Consider the following 21,533-nt stretch of genomic DNA (forward strand, 5'->3'; position numbering starts at 1 on the left):
GGGTAACTTCAAAAGAGAGAAAAGAAATCTCAGCACAGGTCCCATGCCAGGCCATCAATTACAATGCTGTCATATTAATGGCTAAGGGGAAGCAGGGAAGCGATGACAATAGGTGCATTTGTCTTGCCAGTGCTCTGGAAAAGGAGCACCTGTATCCCAGGGCACTCTGTCTCTTGCTGTCCCTGATGCCTCTGATGGTGTGAATGTTATCTATCTGTCATCCCTTCCTGCTGAAAGGCACCTTCACTGCAGCTAATGGCTCTAACAGAGACAAAATGTAGCTTCCCCCCCACCCCACTCAACCTAGTGCATTTTATTCTGATGTTCAGATCACAGGTAACATAGGATTCTGCTTGATAAGCAAGTGCAACTGTAATCCCAGTAAAATGTTTATTATAAAAATGTTAAAAATATGTTCCAAGTTGAGAATACAAATCTGCCTAGCTAATAACGGACATTTTTAAAAAGAGCTTTCCGCTTAACCAATGATTGGGTTGATGTTAATTCTAAACTACTACAAAAAGTGTCCAAAAATCACCTCTAATCTTGTGGTGTCTTATGACTGCAATGATTTACAATCACAATTCCAAGCTCAATTATAGTCATAAAGTTAAGAACTACCTGTACAGGACGGTAGATGAAAATGCCACGGGCTCTGGAACAAATTGCAACTGCTAACTTCTCCACTGACTTTTCTTGTGAGAAGTCAGCAGGAAAAGTCACAAAAGGCGATTCCATGACCAGGAGACGCAGTAACCGTCGTAACTGTGGCTGTTGCCAAGTATCAAATTGCAAACTGCAGGGCTGCTGCAATGGTTGAAACTTAGAATCCCCTTTACCACTGTCTTAACTTTGAACCATGCTAAATGACTGATTTCTGTATTGTGTATTAGATAGGCCTATGATGGCGAACCTATGGCACACGTGCCACAGGTGGCATGCAGAGCCATATTTGGTGGCATGCCAGCTGTCAGCTCTGGTGCGCATGCACGTGCCGGCCAGCTGCTTTTTTTGCCCTTCCGGAGGCCAAGTGGAGGCCGTTTTCACCCTCCCCAGGCTTCAGAAAAGCCCCCACGGAGGTTGGGGAAGGCAAAAAACGCCTCCAACGGGCACAGCGGAAGTTTGGGAACTAACTTCTGGTTGGGCTATTGTGGCCATTTTTCACCCTCTCCAGGCTTCAGGAGAGCCTCTGGAGGGTGAAAAACGGCTCCAACAACCCAACCGGAAGTTCGGGAACAATCTATATCCGGCTTCCGGAAGGTCTCCAGAGCCTGGGGAGGGGTTGCATGTGCATGCGCAGGTGGGGGGGATTGAGTGGGCCCGCACAGATGGGCAATAGTGCGCAAAAGTGCAATTTTGGCACATTGTAAGAAAAAGGTTCGCCATCACTGAGATAGGCTAATCAAGCAAACAAAATGACAGACATGCTTAATATGAGAAAAACAGCTATGGTCATGCCATGGTCTCAGAACCAGCTCCAAGACCCAAGTAGATCAGATTGCATTATGCATTACATTCACTGAATCCAATACTGACACCCTCCCAGGTCCCTCGTCAGCCAGCAATTATCCTTCTTTAGCCAATACATGTGACAAGAAGCAAGGTAAATCCCCTGGCCTGAAAATCCTGCACCCCCTCAAACTAAATGCTTAATGAACAAGCGGTAAGATGCTGACTCTGCAAGCAAGACTGGTGCCTCATTATTAGCAACTGAAAGCAAGGAAAGCCTGAGCTATGCACAATTGGAAGGGAAAAGATTTAAATTGGGCAGGGACTGCCTTCCGTTGTTGGAAGCGACTTCAGATCTTGGCTTTGTGCATTCCTCCTCTTGATTTCGGCAATGTTTGGGGTGTCCCTGACCGAGTCTCTGGTCTTCCCTTGGTACTGTTCAAGACATTCAGTGGCGTTTATTTATACTCCGTCTGACTCAAATTATGTCTTCAACCTCTAGTAAGCTGTCATGCTCAGATCCTCTCTCTCCTTTTTCTCAACAACTCTTCTGTTGTCTCCCCTCTTCCCCCCATTTGCTGCTCTCTCTTGTCAGCCAAGCCTTTTTAGAAAGGTGAGTTTGGCCACGAAGTCATTAAATGAGCCAGCCATTAGAAATCCAAAGAAAGAGCATTTGCTTGACTGGACTAGTTTTCACTTTGTGTGTGTGTGTGTGTGTGTGTGTGTGTGTGTGTGTGTGTTGTGGGGGTAAGACACCATAACAACCCCCGGGGGGGTGTTCTCTTAAGACACAGCTTGTTGTGCCTTAAAATGGCTTCTACTGTACTGCCATAAAATGGCTTCTACTGTGCAGCGCAGTGGAGTTGCCATGGTAATAGCTTTAAAGTACTCCACGGGGGGCTCCCTCTGGTAAGGGGAAAATCCAACATTAGAAATTATGTTTTAATCCGGACATTTTCCCCCGAGCAATGTCAGGTTATCAGCTAGTTTTCTATAAACCTGAGAATTATGTCCAAAGAAAAGGAAAGAACAAGAAGGGCCATCCTAATCACAAGAGGGATGTCTGTGGAAATGTATATAAATTATATAGATTCATATAATTCTTTCTATATCATACCAGTCAGTTAGAACTAAAGAAGCTTCTCAGATGAGAAGCAAATCATGTTCAAAGGAGAGGAAAAAAACCCAAGAAAGTCCAGTTGCCTTTTGAGGAAGGGGGAAGCACCTTTGGGACAATTAAAGAGTGGACTCTGAAAATCTCTCATTTCTTTTAAGGGCTAATATCATAGCAGCAGTGATTTCCAGGCGCGGGAGAGCTGTTATAATTTATAAACATGTCTGCCAGTGCTATCATGAGACTATCCCAATATCTGTAAAACACCCTAAAATTTAAATCCTGCAGCATAATATAAAGTTTCGGACTTCTTTGCACTGCAGCTGATAATCAGCTGTGCTTAAGGCTTGTCTGAAATAAACATCCTAATTTAAAAGAATCATTTCTGAACGTCTTTTGCAAGTGTTGAACAATAGTGTAAATGTCTGGAGAATTTATCATTTAATGCCAAGTATGGGTGTGAAATCTGATAGCCCCCTCTGCAAACAACTCTGAACGTGTGCTGAAATCCTACATTTAATTCAGGTAGCAGATATTTGATTGCATGGATTTATTTGGAATTGTCTGTTGCACTTCCTTGTTTCTCTGTATTTCCCTTTCCTCGACAACTTATATATATAGAAAGTGCCTAGTGGTGCATAGATTTGAAGATGAATTCAGTGGCAAAACATTCTACAGTTTTGCTTTTATTTATCAGAAATTTTGAATCTAAATGGGAAGTAGATATTTTTCTTTGGCTGCACAATTCTTTTTGATACTGATTAATCAGAGGAACTATCATGTATACATAGGTGACCCTAGATAAGATGACCTAGGTAAGTCATTTGGACCTTGGAATAAGTTGGAAAATTACTATCTACAAAAACCTGGAATCAATTTTGTTATAGCCCTCTGTAATACAGGTATCAGATTGAGGCTGCAAAAATTCCAGACAACCACTAGATAATAAGACTTTCCCAGATAATAAGCCCAATCGGGCTTTTGAGTGAATGCGCTAAAATAAGCCCTCCCCTGAAAATAAGCCTTCCCTGAAAATATTGCAACACAGCAGCAGCCATGAGGTAACCATGCTCGCTGCCTCCTGAACCTCAAAAATAATAAGACCTCCCTGAAAATAAAGCCAAACGCTTATTTTGGGGGTCAAAAGAAAATAAGACCCTGTCTTATTTTCAGGGAAATACGGTAGCAAAAGTTGGGATTTTCTGTAGGATTTAACTGCCATCTAATAATTATACAGCTTTTTGATGCCCAGATTTCATAGACCAGTTTTGTAACAAATACTTTTGCCCAAGGACTATGATCATTATTTCTAGATACTTCTGACTTCCTATAGCTGGTGCCTTCTGGATAAACTAGGCTATACAACTTTAGCTCTGGCTATGAGAGTGGAAATTTAAAGAACTGTAAGGCACCAGGTCTGGAAAGATGGTCTTAATGCCATAGATTTAAAAATCCAAAAGAAACCTTATACTGAAACATATTTCCAAATAGATGCTTTAAGGACTGGACACTTAAAAGGTCTGTACTTCTTCTAACTTGTAATTATATACCCAACTGCCACCATGATATGTACTGTATGTATATATATATATATGTATCTCCAGTCCTCTAAAGGCATAGTACATTTGAGAATGGGGGGAGGGGATCAAGTCCTTATCTAGAGCATAAAATTTCTGCCAAAGTTTTACTTTACAATTAATGGCACTTAAGTATCTTCTCATATGCTATGATCCTTGAAAAGATTACTGCAGGGACAGGCTGATTAAAGTGCTACACAATCAGCACCCCTAAATTTTGTTGTCAAGTATTCAGACATGTTTAAATTGCAACAAAATGATTTCATTATAATTCTAGCAGAAGATATATGGACATGATTGGGAATAAATATAGTCTGAGCCATTAACGATAAGAAAGCAGAGAGAAATTAAATGACCAGTATTTCAATGAATTCATTATACTGAGAAACATTAGACATGACAATTTCTATATTCATATGTAGCTCTTTGAAAGTTTTTTAAGTATATAAACTTTTAAAAATTCTAAGTATGCTACCAAATGCATGAATGCCAGCTAAAATGTTTTTAATGAAACAGATAAATAATAAATGTATTAAACTGACAAGGAATTTGCTATTTTTATATAGTTCTTCCATTTTCTTAACAGATGTTCAAAACTGCTTGTAGTTATTAAGCTAGCTTGATCAGAAAAACTTACAAATGATTACTGGTTTTTAAACTGTAGCATGATCAAAAATATAGGAACCTGCAAAGGTAAAATAATTTTTTTCAATAACAGCTTTTAATGAATGACATTGGTCATTCCATAAAAAAGGATTTATCCATTTATTTATTACATTAATTGCTTTTATATTTGTAGAATTATATAAACGGTTTAGAGTCGCTGATTGAGGTGGGTGGCTATAGAAATTGTATAAATAAATAAACAAGCATATTGTTAGAATTCAAAGACACTTATATTTTACATCCCAAACTAATTATAATTAGTTGTGTGATGGAAGGTTGTGGCAAGACAATACACAGAGAGAGAGGGAGGGAGGGAGGGAGGGAGGGAGAGAGAGGGAGAGAGAGGGAGAGAGAGAGAGAGAGAGAGAGAGAGAGAGAGAGAGAGAGAGAGAGAGAGATGCAAACATTATATAAAATGTAACTCAGTTGCATTGCAAGTATTGGTAAGTTTTCTGAACTGATAGCAAATTCAAATGTCTGTACTGATAAACAAGGTTTTATTCTGACAATCAAAAGCTATCCACTTGTATATAACTCAGGCCCATTAGACTTAATCCTACCCTGTGAGGCAGCAGAGCATGGCTGCTGTTTTCTATGTGATAGTCTTTCAAATATGTCCCTGTCAGTTAATATTCAACTTATACACTGAATATGTAAACCACTCAAATTCAATAAAAACAATGAGCTACAGTAATTAACCAAGGCACAAATAAATATAACAGATATTGTAATGTAAATAACTCTTAATGTTTGAAAGAAAGACTCAGAGGGCCCAATGAACTTCTTGGGTTGGCTACAGAAAGTCTCTTCTAATCAGTGGCTACTAGCAAATGTTTCCAATGATGGCTATGGGCACATTAATACAGAAACAGGGCTATTTCAGGTCTGCTAGTCCTAGTATCATGATCCGCTTTAGAAAGAAACCGGAGTCAAGTTCCTTTATAGATGAAACATGCTCATCTAGCTGCTGTCAATAATATGTCATATTCTGTTCTACATCAAGTACCCAAAGGACACTCAAAGACTATGCATACTCCATCACAACAAATAACTTGGATGTTGCCAGTAAGAAGAGCCAGTATTTGTCAGGGAAAATATATAGCTGATATACCAAAAGTGTAATTGGTGAAATACACTGTTGAACACTGAATCACCAAATTGTACCCTTGCCTTCAAAGCATAATATTGATCAAATGTTTTATTTGAAAGAAAATTATATACATTTGATGCTTCACAAAACTTTTTTCCATGAAGGTACACCATATAATCTGTAAACTCAGAGAACTGCGCTTGTAGCACAGATTTAAAGAATAAATATTTGCTGTTCTTGAGATACACACAAACACACAGCGAGAGACAGAGAGGCAGAATAGTTTGGGTTTTCTGTTTGAATTCCTAAAGGATGTCCAAGAGCTAAATAATAACATTTTCTTCTACTTGCTCTGCCTTTCCTTTCTTCTTCAAAAATAATCCTCAATGCTCTACAAAATGCAAGTCATACTGAACAACCAAAAAATGATGGTAGGGTTTATCCCTTGAGAATAACACATTTAGAGATGAGCAGCAGGGTTTTAGAACTGGAAAAAGAAACATCAGTAACATGCACTATGCAAATGACAGTACCCTGATGGCCAAAAATGCAAAGGATCTGCAAACTCTAGTAATAAAAGTGGGGAAAATGGATTAAAATAATTTAAAATTAATAATTAAAATTAAAATAAATCAAACTCGTGGCAACTGGTATAACAGCCAGGTACAATCACCAGTCGTAGAAAGATAACTAACTGGTGGAGAGTTTCTGCCTTTTAGGATCAACTATCAATAGTAAAGCAAAAAGCAGTCAAGAAACATGCCGCAGACATATTCCTTGGCAGAGCAGCCATAAAGTCCTTGGATAATATATTCAAATGCTGTAATAGATCTATGTCTACCAAGATCAAAATTGGACAAATTGTGGTATTCCCTGTAACAATCTATGGAAATAAAAGTTGGTCTTAGACGAAGTAGAAGAGGATAGAATATTGACACTTTTGAACTTTGATGCTGGAGAAGATTCTGAGAGTACTATGGGCAGCCAAGAAACAAAGTGGATGATCAAACAAAATTTGTCTAGTATCTACCCAGCCCTTTTAGGGAAGGTGTTAGAGAAGCTGGCTGTGCAACAGCCTCAGAAGACCCTGATAAAGTGTATTATCTAGACCCCATTCGGTCAGGATTCAGGTTTGGGTATGGGACAGAAATAGCATTGATTAAGATTTTAAATCATTTCTGGTGGGAGAAGGATGGGGCTTGAGCATTCATTCTAGCTCTGCCTGACTTTTCAGCAGCCTTTTCATGGGCTCACTAACCATAGTATCTTCTGGACTGGCTCTGCAAGTTGGGGAGGTGTGACACTGTATTTGTCCTGGGGTTGATATTAGTCAATCCTTTGGCTCAGACACACAGGGTTCAGTGCTCTCTCTGTTTCTTTTTAACATCTATATGATGGATCATCAGTATGCTAATGATATTCAATATTACATCAATGGCAATGGCCATCCGATACTATGGATGCCTTATCCTGGTGCCTGGAGACAGGAATGGAACAACAGGTTTCAATTGAATCCTGGCAAGACTGAGTAGGGTTTTGGAGCTGCCAGTCCTAACGCCATCTTTAATACTGGATGGAGTTTGCATTGCCCAAACAGACCTGGCGCACAACTTGAGAGTTCTCTTAGATTTGGGACTCCTGCTCAAAGAGAAGGTGGTAGTTGTGGCTCAAAGGGCCTTTGCTCAGCATACATAAATGGTACCCATTCCTGGATTGGTATAGTCTTCTCACACTCACTTATGCCCTGGTCATCTCCCAAGCAGACTCTATCAGGGGCTGTCCTTGAATAGTATCTACAAGCTTCAGCTGGTACAGAATGCCACAACATGGGCAGTTATGTGTGACCCTAGAGCAGCACGCGTTACACCTCTCCACGAACAGCATCAATTGCCAGTTTGGTGTATTGCCAGCTTCATGGCATGGGGTCATGTTATCTGAGAGATCACCTCTTGCTGGTTACATCTGCCAATCCCATCAGTTACAGCAGAAGATGTACGCTGTGGGTCACATCGGCTAAGGAGTTGTATCTGGTAGAATTAGGAGGTGGGCCCTTCCTTTCTTTTTTTATGGCTTGTGTGTATATTTCCCAGAGTCATGCGATGGGTGGCAATATAAATATGATAAATCAGGATTAGGACTTTGTGTAATATGAAGTGATTCAGTTCAGATACATAATGCAAAGATGATTAGAGAAGGCTCTGATGCTGAGAAAAGTGGAAAGAAAGAAAAGATGAGGAGCAGCAAGATGGAGGGATTCAAGTTACAGTGTGAAGAGTGTACCATTTGAAAGCCTGAAAGACCAGATTAGGAACTGTTCCTCAGGGAGAAAATCTATCTATGTGGTTGCTAGATGTCAGCAACAACTTGATGGGTCACAATCAATCCATCAAAACTCTTAAAAAGGCATCTACTTTCTTCCTATTTTTTCCCCAAAATGCTGCAAAGGTTACCTGCTAATTTAATTCACTTTGCTGCTGCCAATGAAAATTGGCAACATTTTAGCCTTTGTCTATTTGCTTTTAAAGTACAGTATCTAGCAAGTCATATTTTCATTCTTTGACTTCTGCTGTGAAAGAAAATCAAAACTATGTTTAAAAGTCTCCGGTACAATCAGAGGAGCATGGTGGATCATGTGGTTAGGACACTGGGCTGGAGGTCAGCAAGTTCAAGACCCAAGTCCTGGTATGTGGTGGGGTGAGCTGTCATCATTTGCTCCAGCTTCTTGTCAGGGACATGAAATAAGCCCCTCCCCCAACCAACCACCCCCGACAAGGGTGATGTCACTGAATAATCCTTGCAACCCAGAAATGCCTTAAAAGGTGCCTTCTACACGAATGGGAAGTTACCAGGCTTCATCTCACTTGCAGGAAGTTATCAGGCCAAGCTTCATCACACTTGCAAATCACAGTATACCGTACATTATAATGAGGCAAGAGCCTCCTAATGTAGATATAAACCCACAGGTTTCTGCTTAATATCACAGCTGCTCATTGTAAAAGCATAATTCTTTGATTTATGCGACATGGCTGTGGACAAATTATTTATCTGTATAATGAAATCATCTCTTGAGCAATACTTGGAGTGGTAGCTGTAACAAACAGCAATTGAGATTTGAAGCCTCAGCTGATCTTTCTTTCAGCCCATCAACACAGCATTAACTCATGGTTTAAGTCTTTACAGCATCATACTAGGTTTATTTACAAAGCTTCATTGACAATTAAAATCCACAACCTTTTGGCAAACAATGGTCAGGGGAAGAATGCCATTAGAGTCACCCGGAAAAATGAATTAATAATTTATTCTCGCTCTCAAAAAATAGCAGAAGCTAACATCTCACCAGCATATGCAGTTTGGATGCTGTAGAAAGCTCTGTACATTCCATTAAAGCATATTTTACAGTCTTTCAAAGATGTAATTCTGTTTCATTTGTTCACAAACCTCTATTTTTTGAGCACCAAAATCACTACATTTCAAAGATCTGAAGTATACTGAAAGGGGTATATGCAGTTCATGGGAGAACAGGCAAGCAATTTAGTGCATAACATAAATTTGGTGAGATGCTCTGGCCCGTTCAATTACAGAATTCCAATTTGTCTGTCTTCATTTGTCTTCTCAGACAGTAATCCATTGCACAGATTATGAAAGGCAAATGAGGAAATCTGGTTTAAGACTATTAGTGCACCACAAAGGCACTATGTATGGATTAAAGAGAAAGGATACATTTTTAAAAATCATCTGAATACACATTACGTTTCTATTATGAAAATGTGTGGGTGTACATGAGGAAGGTTCCATTAGTTCTAAAGTTTGTGTAACAGTACTTTAATGTTGTAAACCATCCAAAACCACCTGTGTGTCAGTTGTGGCCTTATAAATTTGTTCAATAAATAAATTAGCAGAGCATTGCTTAGAATTCTATGTCCTTAATCTTCCTTATAGCTAACCATACTGATAAATCAAGCATTTAAGTACATTTAAGTATTATCTTTTCAACAAATCTATGTCTGGTATATAATGTAATGTAATAAAATACCCACATTACTTCTGAATCAGATTTAAGAATAAATATTAGATAAACTAGTAAACAAAAGCTCAAATATACTGCCTATACGTAGTAACATTTCCCAAATGACCAAAATCCTACTTCAGAATTATTTTATTTCAATCATATTTTTCCAGATTTTCATATTATAGCTCATGTTAAGCCAAAGACCTAATTAAAAATATATTTTTCCAATAGCAGAAAGATGTTTCATTAAAAAAAAGGTTCATTAAAAACAGCCATTTTGATCTTTCAGAATATTAATATAACTTTTATATTGTCAAAATAAAGAGGTGACAGTCAGTCAACATGACAGAAGTGTTGTAAAATTGGCTAATAGGTAGAAATTGTTTTAAATGATAGATTAATTTGTAAGTACAGTATATAAATTAACCATTGCAGTTTGTATTAAATACTTGCATATTTGGGGAAAATAAAATATAAATTATGCTGCTGGATTTTTTTCAAAAAGTGTTTAGATTTAAGTTGCTGAAATTGAAAGGCGATTAAAAGGAGATATAAAGAACAGCATTCAATGTAGAGAGCAGAATATGGATTTGTAAACATAAGGATTAACAATAGAAAGGTCTGGAAAGATATCGTGAATGGTGCTGGTGTGAATTTGATGGTAATATCTACCCAATTTTTCTTATGTTTACAATATTTTACTCTCTGCTTTACATCTTGTATATCCCCAAATGTATAGCCTAATAGGTGTGTGTGTGTGTAATTATTATTATTGCTATTATTTTAAAATATATTTTGATAAGGTAAAGGTTCTCCTCCCACATATGTTCCCAATTCTAGGGGGCAATACTCATCTCCATTTCAAAGCCGAACAGCCAGCGCTGTCCGAAGACTCTCCATAGTCATAGAGCCAGCATGACTAAATGCCGAATGCTGTTACCTTCCCACCAAAGGTGGCTCCTATTTTTCTACTTGCGTTTTTATGTGCTTTCGAACTGCTAGGTTGGCAGAGGTAATGGGAGCTTACTCCGTGAGAGCACCACCGCATTCCTTGGTATTTGGATACCTGTCTGTAAGTCACTTGCTTTCCATCTCTAGTATTTATAGCCCATTGAATATTTAATTATTACTATAATCCCAAGGTCCCAGATTAGAGATGTGACACTCATGTGACATAATAAAACACTGACTTAAAACTTGGGGGTCCCACTAAAGCAATCAAGACTAGTTACTCAATGGGGAAGAACTACTACTGACCAATGATGTGACCTGGCCTCACTGAGTAAACCATGTAATCACAGCTAGTTATTATACAATTGGTAACACTTCAAGAATTGGTGTATTTTCCCACTCTTAACTCCTTTCGTTTCTTTAACGTGTCTTTTTATATAGTAGGTCTGAGGGAAGAGGATTGCTTTCTAGTTTTTAATTTAATAATCTGGGATAAGCAATAAATAAGATATAAGATGAAACCCAATTTTGCATGTTTGCATATGACTTAGATAAAGTCTATATTGTTTGGGTAGCCATGCATGAAGGCTGGTTATTCTAAGAATTTTAGTCTATCCATTAATATCCATACGGACATCAAGGTTACACTGAACAAGTTGAGTCTTTGGTGAAAAGCTCTGGACAGAGTTTTCTAATAAAGAAAATTATTGTCTTCTTGCTTGTTTGTTGTATAGATTTATCCGTTCATCTGCACAGTTGCATTTTTGTGGATTGACTTAAAGACGATTTAAAGAAAAGGATTACATTTGTTCCATTTTAGACTAGTTCGGAATTGGTTTTCTACATAATGCTTTGCATCAGGCCTTTTGACTAAAATAAATGAAGAGGAAGTTAGTGCATATTGCTGTTACTTGCAGTGCCCTTTCAAGGGATATTGCCAGCATAGTATTCATACAGAGCAATTGAAGTATATTAATTTTAAAAACATGACTCTGAATGAATGTACTTGAAAGTGTCTTTATTAAGTGAAACAGACACTCTGCTATGCTTGATATTAGTGACATTGGAAAAGATCAGAAGGGTAGAATACATTTGGCAACTATTATTCACATTTTTCATTGACAGTATGAACTAAGCCTATATCTCAATGTAACAAAATTCAATCATTGTTTTATTAAATTGATTTAAATAAATGCCTATACTTTAGCTAGTATAGGCTAAATCACTCATCTTCCCTTTTCTCTTCGCTCTGTCTCAAATAAACACAGGAACATTCATTCATACCCACGCCAGGATGGCTAAGGAGGATTACTCTATTCATAAGTGTCCATATAACAGCACTGATATAATAAGAATATTGACTATTTTTCAGATTAAAACCGACAGCATTTTAGAACAAAAAAGGCACATAAAATATATACATGAACATTTCATTGCCTTCTGAAAACATGTCATTAACCTCATATCTGGCCTGGAGCCAGCTGTAATCATGAAAACTTGCAAAATATAATTGAAGCAGAAGAGTTACATGGAAATACATTTCTGGTAGCCTGGAATCATAGCCAGGAAGGAAAAAAAAGAGTCAGTCCATGCTATTTTTCTAAGCTTTCCTTGAACAGGATAGTCTTGGCCTACTTCTGGGCAATTTTACGTGCAAAGAGCCACAAAGACTTTGCAAGAGAATATTCAAGCAAGCTGAAGCCACAAATATACATAATTTGGTGCTTTTAATTTCCATACTATTTAATCTATCAGGCATGAACAAGCACTTATGTGCATTTACCAGTTACAGCCAAATCAGCAGATCAACATTTTGGCTTACAAAATTTAATAGCATCTTCCAGAGATAAAAACAATGCTCTCTTCCGTTATCGGTTTCTGGGAAAATAAGGCCTTACTCCCAAGGCCTGGAGTTAATATACTGTTGTGTTTTGGGGGTTCTGTTTTGTTTGATTTCTGTTATTTTAAAATCATTTTATTCCACACCATCCATGTAGTTTCAGCTCTTATCTGTTCTTATGGACTGATGGGAGTAGAGGATTGATGCATTAACTTGCATTAATCCATGTGATGGGAAGCAGCTGATCCCAACATTGACTACCTGAAATAATCTCTTTTTTAGCTTGCAGAAACTCAGTTGAATGAGATCAGATCAAATTTTGGAGAAATGGCTTTCCAATGTATAGTCATGCCTTTTCTTACAAAAATGTGAAGGGAGGGAGCATATGAGGTTCTCCAAGGAGTGGTAACTTGGAGCGGGGCAAGACAGCTAAACAGAGAAGACATTTCTGCAAGTACTCTGGAGATATTTAAAGTTCTAAGCCAACACTTCACTTTGAAGCTAATAGTAACCAAGTGTAGGGCCTAAAACACAGATATCCTATATTCCTGATGGTGGATAGCCAAACACAACCAGGCTACGGCGTTCTGGGCTACTTAAAATTTCCAAATGGCCTTCAAAGATGGTGCATATTGCAGTGATCCAAGCAAATAGTGATTAGTAAATAGTGATGGGGCATGTGTTATCCTCAGGTAAGTTCACAACAGGTGGATAAAGGCTCCCTGGCTATTTAATCAATAAATCAATACATAAATTCACATCCTACTTCTTTACTCAATTCCTTAGTAGCTGACAATAAGGTTATACTATACAAGATTAAACTATACATGTAATAAGTAGACCTAAGGTAAGATAAGATAAGGCAAGATGGGATGCAGTGGCTCAGTGGTTAAGACACTGAGTTTGTCGATCAGAAAGGTTGGCGGTTCAGCGGTTTGAATCCCTAGAGCCGCATAACGGAGTGAGCTCCCATTATTTGTCCCAGCTTCTGCCAACCTAGAAGTTTGAAAGCATGTAAAAATGCAAATAGAAAAATAGGAACCACTTTTGTTGGGAAGGTAACAGTATTCCGTGCATGCCGGCCACATGACCACAGAGATGTCTTCAAACAGCGCTGCCTCTTCAGCTTTGAAACGGAGATAAGCACCGCTCCCTAGAGTCGGGAACGACTAGCACATATGTGTGAAAGGAACCTTTACCTTTACCTTAGGTAAGATAACATAACTTGGGCTCCAGAACACAAAACTTATATTTTATTTTATTCAGTTCAACTGCAAAAGAATAAATGTCTTTGGAAATGGAATAATATCCAACTAGTTTTACCATGCAGAAAATGCCATACATTTATAAAATCAAAAATTCTGTAAATGAGGGTCCCTTATGTGACAGCTTTGGAAATCATCTAACCTTTTGGGGGAAAGTTTAAGTTACGGCACGTTCATATCTGGAACACCAGATTAAAACATCTACTCTAGCCAATTCATGTCAATCAAAAGGCACTTGTTATATTTTAACATGTTCAATCATATCATTTACATAATGATCTTTTATCAGCATCTCGTCAACAAGATAAAACCATCATCATCATCATCATCATCATCATCATCATCATAGACTTTATTGTCATTGTATATCATATACAATGAAATTGGTTTAGCTTCTACATAAATAGTTATAGAGATTAATCCTTATACAAGTAATTTGGCAAAAACAAAACCTAGCCATATGTTTCCATATACACAACACAATCATTCCACAATGCTTGTGTTGCTTTAGGAGTCTGACAGCCCATGGGTAGAAGCTATTTTTAAACCTGTTTGTCTGGTTGGCTATACTTCAATGTCTTCTGCCCAATAAAAGTGAAAAGAGCCACTGGCCAGGGTGTGAATGTCTATATACTGCCTTTTAACTAACTGTACACTTCCTTCATGGACCAAATGCTTCCAACGAAGTCTGCAAACTCCCTCAGAAGACCTGCTGGTAAACCCAAACTTGACACTGCAAAAAATACAAAAACACAGCCTTCTTTGGCTGCCATCTTCTTGATTAGAAAAAAATAAAATCCATTTGCTTTCCTGATGTTAGATACCGAAATGACACCACTATTGCAGATTATTATGTATGTGTTTCATAATTATAAGGGATGACCAGGTTTATCCAGTTGCCAAATAACATTGTGTTGTCAACTTACCACATATGAAGCAGGCCCAGGACTGGTGCTTTTTGCATCTTTAAAACGTGCTTCTTGAGAAACCAAGACTGTCGTTCCAGGAGACAATTTTGCTCCTGGCTGGTCAACTGGGCTGTAGGTCCCTGGTCCTAAAAATAAAAAAAAGGAAATGCAGCAAGATAAATTCGTATTTTCTTCATACATGAGGTTTATCATCAAACTATACAGACTGTGACAGAGAAACAAGTTATGAGAATTAGTATTCTAGAGTAACATAAAATGAAAACAGTTCACATCGTTACCACAATCCCTTATTTTATTATCAGAATATAATATCTCATGTGTATTGGTCCTTTTTCTTTTTCTTTTTGGAAAATATAAGTGTTACCTAAATCATCCATAAACAGGCTGATATATGTTTTCTACATTTACAATAGACTTCTTTGAGGGAAAGTTACCAGCAGAATTACCTAGGAAGTCTAGGCGCTACTGTCCAAACCAGGCCATGCAAAGACCCACACTCGGTCTCAACAATGCTACAGCATTATATGCCTGCAAGACATTCTCAGGCATTTCCAAGAATAATTTCTTCCTTTGTGAAATATTATCTGCAGGGAATGAACAAATTGTTCTTTTTGGTGGTAGGTGTCTATCAAATTCTAAGGTGCAAAAGGAAAGAGAACCACAACAACAACAACAACAAAGAATTTCATTGAGCAAGTAGACTTTCTTTCTCTCTACAAGATGAAGCTCACAGTAACAAAGATCAGCATGTGACGACTTTACAGTGACAATAAGCGGTGATCTTAGCAAAATACACTTCACTGCTTGTATTTATTCTATTTACAATCACCTTTTCTCCATGGGGCTCAAAATAGTTAAGATTGAACACTGACATAGGCAGTAAAACCTCAACCAATGTCAGAAACAATTATAGGTTAAGAAGAGACAAATAAGTTATTTTCTGGGCAACATCACAGTTGCAGATATCCATGAGTGAACCTATTTCCACAGGAGCTAATTCTGAACATTATTTTGGATCAAATACATAGTATTATACGCAATTTAAATACTTTGGAAATTAAAAGTATGGAACAACACTCAAGCTTCAAAATCCAACAGATATTTACTACTCTGTCTGCCTATTAACTCAAATGAGTTTCATAAATTTCTCATGAATCCTTTAGAGTAAATGGCACAACCATTAAGAGGCTTTCTTTAAGCCCAAGTAATTTTGTCCAATTAAGCATAAACAGAAAGTTCCCTTATTCTGTTGGCATGATTGTACTTACTTAAACTATCTCCTCCCTCCCTATGAGTAGTAATAACTGTGCTATAATGTTTTTTTCATAGACTTAATCTCCGCACAATGAACTTAGGTAGTTTATAGAGAAATGAGGCTTTAGAGGACACCTACAGACTCCACTAAATATTTCTTTGATTTTACTCTGAGACCACATTGGGTGAGGCTGAAAAAGACCACAAGGGAAGCTGCCTCTGCATACTTTCTCCATAGTAGCTTTGACATACATACATACATACATACATACATACATACATACATACATACACCCACCCACCCACCCACCCACCCACCCACCCACCTACCTACCTACCTACCTACCTATCATCTATTTTTTATCTATCTACCTATCTATCTATCTATCTATCTATCTATCTATCTATCTATCTATCTATCTATCTATCTATCTATCTATATCTTATCTATCTTTCTGTCTGAAAAATTTATACAGCTGCCATATTGCTAAATGAGATCAAGAAACAGACAATGCAAGTGTTTACAGAAATGCAACTTTTGCTGAAGGGTGTAATAACAGAATTTTGAAAACCTCCAGAGTTTTTCACTACTCTTAGAATCACTTCACTACTAATAGAAACAAGACAGAATTATTTTGAAGCAAGATATTGTTTGTTTTTTGTCATATGCTTTTTATTTTCCCATTAGGTTGCCAGTTTTCCCTAAACAATTCATCCATTTTCTTGTCAAGTATATCTCCACATTCATTTGCAATATATTGTGTGCCAGAGATCCAAACTGATCCTTTCTGTCTATCTAATCAGCAAGCCAGGCTCACCTAACAAGCTAAACTATATTCAAAGGAAAAATCTGAAAAGCCAACAGGATCAGGGTCATGCCAATTTTAGGGAGAGATGATGCTGCTTCACAAGATAGGAGCCACAACAAAGAAGGCACATCTCTTGGTCCTGTAAGATGCCACTGCTTAATTTTTTTTTTTAAAAAAACCTACCATGTTTCCCCAAAAATCAGACAGGGTCTTATTTTCTTTTGACCCCCGAAATAAGCACTTGCCCTCATTTTTGGGGAGGTCTTATTATTTTTGAGATGTAAGAGGCGCGTCACCTCATGACTGCTTCTGTATTGCAATATTTTCAGGTAGGACTTATTTTGAGGGGATGGCTTATTTTAGCCCATGTGCTCAAAATTGGGCTTATTATCCAAGAGGTCTTCTTTTGTGGAAAACAGGATAGTATAATTCTTTAATTCTTTGATCCTAAGTGGGTAAGTGCTCATGATATTTCTTACAAAGACACAAACATACTCAAGGTTGAAAACCTACCTAATACTCCTATTTCACAACAACCATCCCATGAGATGAGTTGGGTTGATGAAGAGTGATTGACCCAATACATATCAAAATGATTATTGCCTGCCCCTTTATGTTTAATCGAAAGCCTGGAAAAATTAATAAATTTAGTGGTTCTCAGGCATCCTTTACTGTATATAAATTGGGTCAAAATGTGACCTGGAGTTTACATTAATTGGGAAGATGACAAAAGTGATAAAGTAATTCTGACTTCATATTCAAAATATTTTTTCTAACAAATTATAATTTTAATGTATATATTGTATTGTTAAAGATAAACAAATAATTATATTGTTATAATCCTTAATAAAAGCCTCTTTTACAATATTTAAAAACTGAAAATGTATTTGGGGGGGGTCATACTGTGAAGGGTTCATTTACTACATCCTGCTGCTTATGTGATACAGATCAAAGACTTGCATTACCACATCCTGCAGCACCTGTTGAGTACCAAATTATACAAAAGCTATCTTCTATTAATTTACCAAAATGCCACATTCTAATTACAGGTCAGTAAATAAAACTTTTTTCCCTTACTGTAGCAAAGCATCTAAGAAATACCTGCCTTTCCCATGATTGGTACATAATGGAAAAATCAAGAAAAGGTGATTCTTATAATTATATATATTTTCTGGCCCTATGCAGGTTCAATCTCTATGAAATGTCAACCACTGCTACAGGGCAAACAAGCCCAGAACATGAACAATGGATAATTTAAAGTGGATATCTTTGCTGTAAAACCTCACCGAGTACCTTTTTACTACAGTCAAGGAAAAGTGAAAAATGATTCTTTGCAGAATGAAGCATTTGTGCAAATTTTGTTACAGGAGATACATGGATCTTGTACCATTAAATTGCCAATCATTTCGCTACTACTTTTAGGTAAAAACAGAATGTTTATATACAGTCTGCAATCAAGAGTTGCAAAAACAAAAGACTTTTATCTAAATTAAACAGGTGATATTTTTTCCCTTTTTGATGCACATTGTTTATTTTATAACAACTTATACTTCACTATACCTATGTAATACATATGATATTCTATGTTTTATACATGTAATACATATGATGCAATCTGATACATTTTATTATTAGTATGTAACATCAGTTAAGAATTAACTCTAATTGTTTTTTTTTAATTTAAATAACTAAAATATATTGGAAATTCCTAGTCATGACATCTTAAAGAAGAATTTAAGGTTGCATAGGCTTGAATTTATGTCATTAATTATATGAAAGAAGATTTGAGTGGTAAAGTAATGAAATAAAAGGACAATGCACTTTCATGTTTAAGGGTGGAAAGATCAGTGAGATGGGATTTACAGGAGATATTACCATGTCACTACATTGCTGCTGGAGAAGGAATGAAAAATTATGGGGAGAAAGTTGTATCTCATTGGGACATTGTGAAAAAGGAAGAAACAAATGACAACTAACCATGGGTTACTACATATATGACTATAATATAAGCAACCCATTTTTCCTCAGAGCTAAGGTTATTATATAAGACTCTTTGAGCTTTGCTTCACCTGTTAATCATCTTTGCATAAAAGTAGGATTGTGCCATCAAAAACCCATGATACATTAAATGTAATGCACCACATAACTTTAGTTTGATTCTGCTTGCTCTAACCGCTCCTTTGATAATTAAAAACTTGCTAACAATACTAAAAAATATCCATCTGCAGCCTATCTCTGCTTCCATCAGGACTTGCAACATGATGCCAAAATGCTGCTTTTGCCTTTCTAATACCCTTTGCCTCCTCTGTGGACATTCTGTTTTTTGCACTGTGTTGTCAGTTCACATTTATATCAATGCACTTTCAATTACGATGAAGGACTATGCAAACCAAATAGCTCTAAGGCTTCCAACAGAAAGAATGCAAAATATCCTTTCCAAGAAATTATCTATGGATCTGAATAAATCCCAAAGCAAAAAATATTAATCTCAGAAATAATTTGGTCATACATGACAAATAAAGTAAATGATATCCCATATTCCATATTTTCATATTAAAGTAAATTACATATCTATATTTCAATATATAAATATGGACATGAACATTCAAATGGTTCCCATTTGACTTCATATTGTGTAGACACATATTTGATTTTCCTTCATATCAGCTCTGCATATGTAGATGGTCTGGATAATTTTCTTACACTGGATTTACAAAAGAGGCTTGTTAAAATACTGAAGAATGTTGTGAGAAGAGACAAAGGAAAAATAAAAATAAATCAACTTCTGAAACATTTGAATAGCGTAATGGAAATTAAGGAAGGAATGTAAAGTTGATTTATTTGATCAAGGTTAAAATAGATATATTATTATTTATGGTCACTGTTAATGGACTTTTGCAGACATAAGGACTGAATTAAGAATGCTGTATGGATTTGTTTATACATAAGAGATGGGATACATGAAGAAATCATTTGTTATATTTTAGGAGAAGGTGATGTTACTAAAATTGTTAATACTTGTGACAAAGGTGAGAAGTCGTTTCTTTATGTTTCTTTTCTTGATTATATTCTCACTTTTTGTTCTTTTCCATTTCTCTATTGTTTTTCTTCTCAGTACCATCTACTATTTCTTTTTACTCTTCTTTTTTTAGTTTGTATTTGTTTTTACTGTTGCAATTATAATCTTTAATAAAATTACTGTAAAAATAGAATTCAATCTCCAGGTTTCCAGCCTAGTGCCTTAACCATCACACCAAACTGGCTCTCAGTTAATGAATTAATCTATTTATTGTAATTCATTTTGATCTGCTGATACCCTTAATGTCGTTATTGGTTTTATATTATTTTGTTGTAAGACACTCTGATTTCATTTCAATTCATTCAAAACTGCAACCACATCTTTGGGATTCCACTTCTAATTCAGTAAAATCTCTTTCATATAATGTCTGCATTCCAATATGGTTGCACTGTTACTACACTGAACATGGCCATAAATTTATCAATTTCTCAGGTGATGAGTGCTGCAGTTAACTGATAATGTGCCCTCCCCAATAATTCACACAGCAGGTGAAGGTATTTTTTAAAAGGTGCTTCAGTCATTTTTAATGCTGTGTGGCAAATTAAGAGACATAACACTTGAATAAAACTTGGGGTGTCTCAATCACCCTGAATATGCTTCATCAAATTGGCGTTTTGGGGAAACTAAGGACATCAGTTAGCTTGTTAGTAAATCCCAAAACAAGAACATGACTCCCCCCCACTCCAGTTTACCCTCATGATAGTTAATGTAATTCCTCTATAGAGAGAGGAAAAAAATATCAAACTGATTCATTGCTATTTACATTTTACTTGCAAATATATACATACAAATGCACACTAAATGACAAATGCATTATAGAAAGTAATATATACATTTTGTATTATATACACAAATCTGTAATTCCCGAAACAAGGCAACTGTAAAAAGAAACAAACAAATAGAAAATAAGAGAAGTTGATTCTTGGCCTGAGAAAAGAACGTTCTTTACATAGAATGTAAAGAACTTAATACTGTTAGGTTTATTTGTATTGAACTGTATGACACCCAGGAATCAAACCATTCATGCAATGAGATGAATAAAAATAAAAAACTTAAAAAAAAGAGATGTTGCTCAAATCTCACTATAATATGTAGTATGTTGTATCACATATAATCTGATATTATAGGTTCTCTCTGTGATATGTCCCAAATGTATAGTTAGCTGTAATTTATTTTTTTAATATTACAACCATCAAATATGAATGTTTAAAAAAGCATTAAGAAAATATTCCAATTTGCTTTAGGTAATGGTTCCACTTTTTTTCATACTGAAGTCTTGAAAACCAATAAAGTATGTCTCTCCCAAAGGATGAAACACGCTTGTAAGTTTTCTTAATGCCATTAATTTAGAAGGCAAATTCAACAAAGAGAGTTTGTTTTCTAGAACCATACTCTATAAATGTTGGATAAGGAAAACATTTAGGTTAATAGGACTCAATGGAGTATTCACAACAGTCTGTGCAAAGAAGATATGATTAAACCTGCTGAGTTTTCAAGAAAG

The 21,533-nt window shown here is 36.5% G+C and overlaps 1 protein-coding gene across 3 annotated transcripts in view; it reads right to left on the bottom strand.

Annotated features, from left to right (window-relative positions):
- The window catches only part of STPG2 (sperm tail PG-rich repeat containing 2), a 181,563-nt gene that overhangs the window by 60,995 nt on the left and 99,035 nt on the right, over positions 1-21,533 (bottom strand). For all 3 annotated transcript variants that reach the window (XM_087723775.1, XM_087723774.1, XM_087723773.1), the window contains one exon: positions 14,888-15,015. In XM_087723775.1, the coding sequence (XP_087579901.1) occupies positions 14,888-15,015 (128 nt within the window). The remainder of the gene's footprint in view (positions 1-14,887; positions 15,016-21,533) is intronic.

Source organism: Thamnophis sirtalis, unplaced genomic scaffold (genome assembly GCF_051295495.1).
Source record: "Thamnophis sirtalis isolate CommonGarterSnake01/CBP01778 unplaced genomic scaffold, rThaSir2_p1.2 scaffold_10, whole genome shotgun sequence".
Taxonomy (NCBI): domain Eukaryota; kingdom Metazoa; phylum Chordata; class Lepidosauria; order Squamata; family Natricidae; genus Thamnophis; species Thamnophis sirtalis.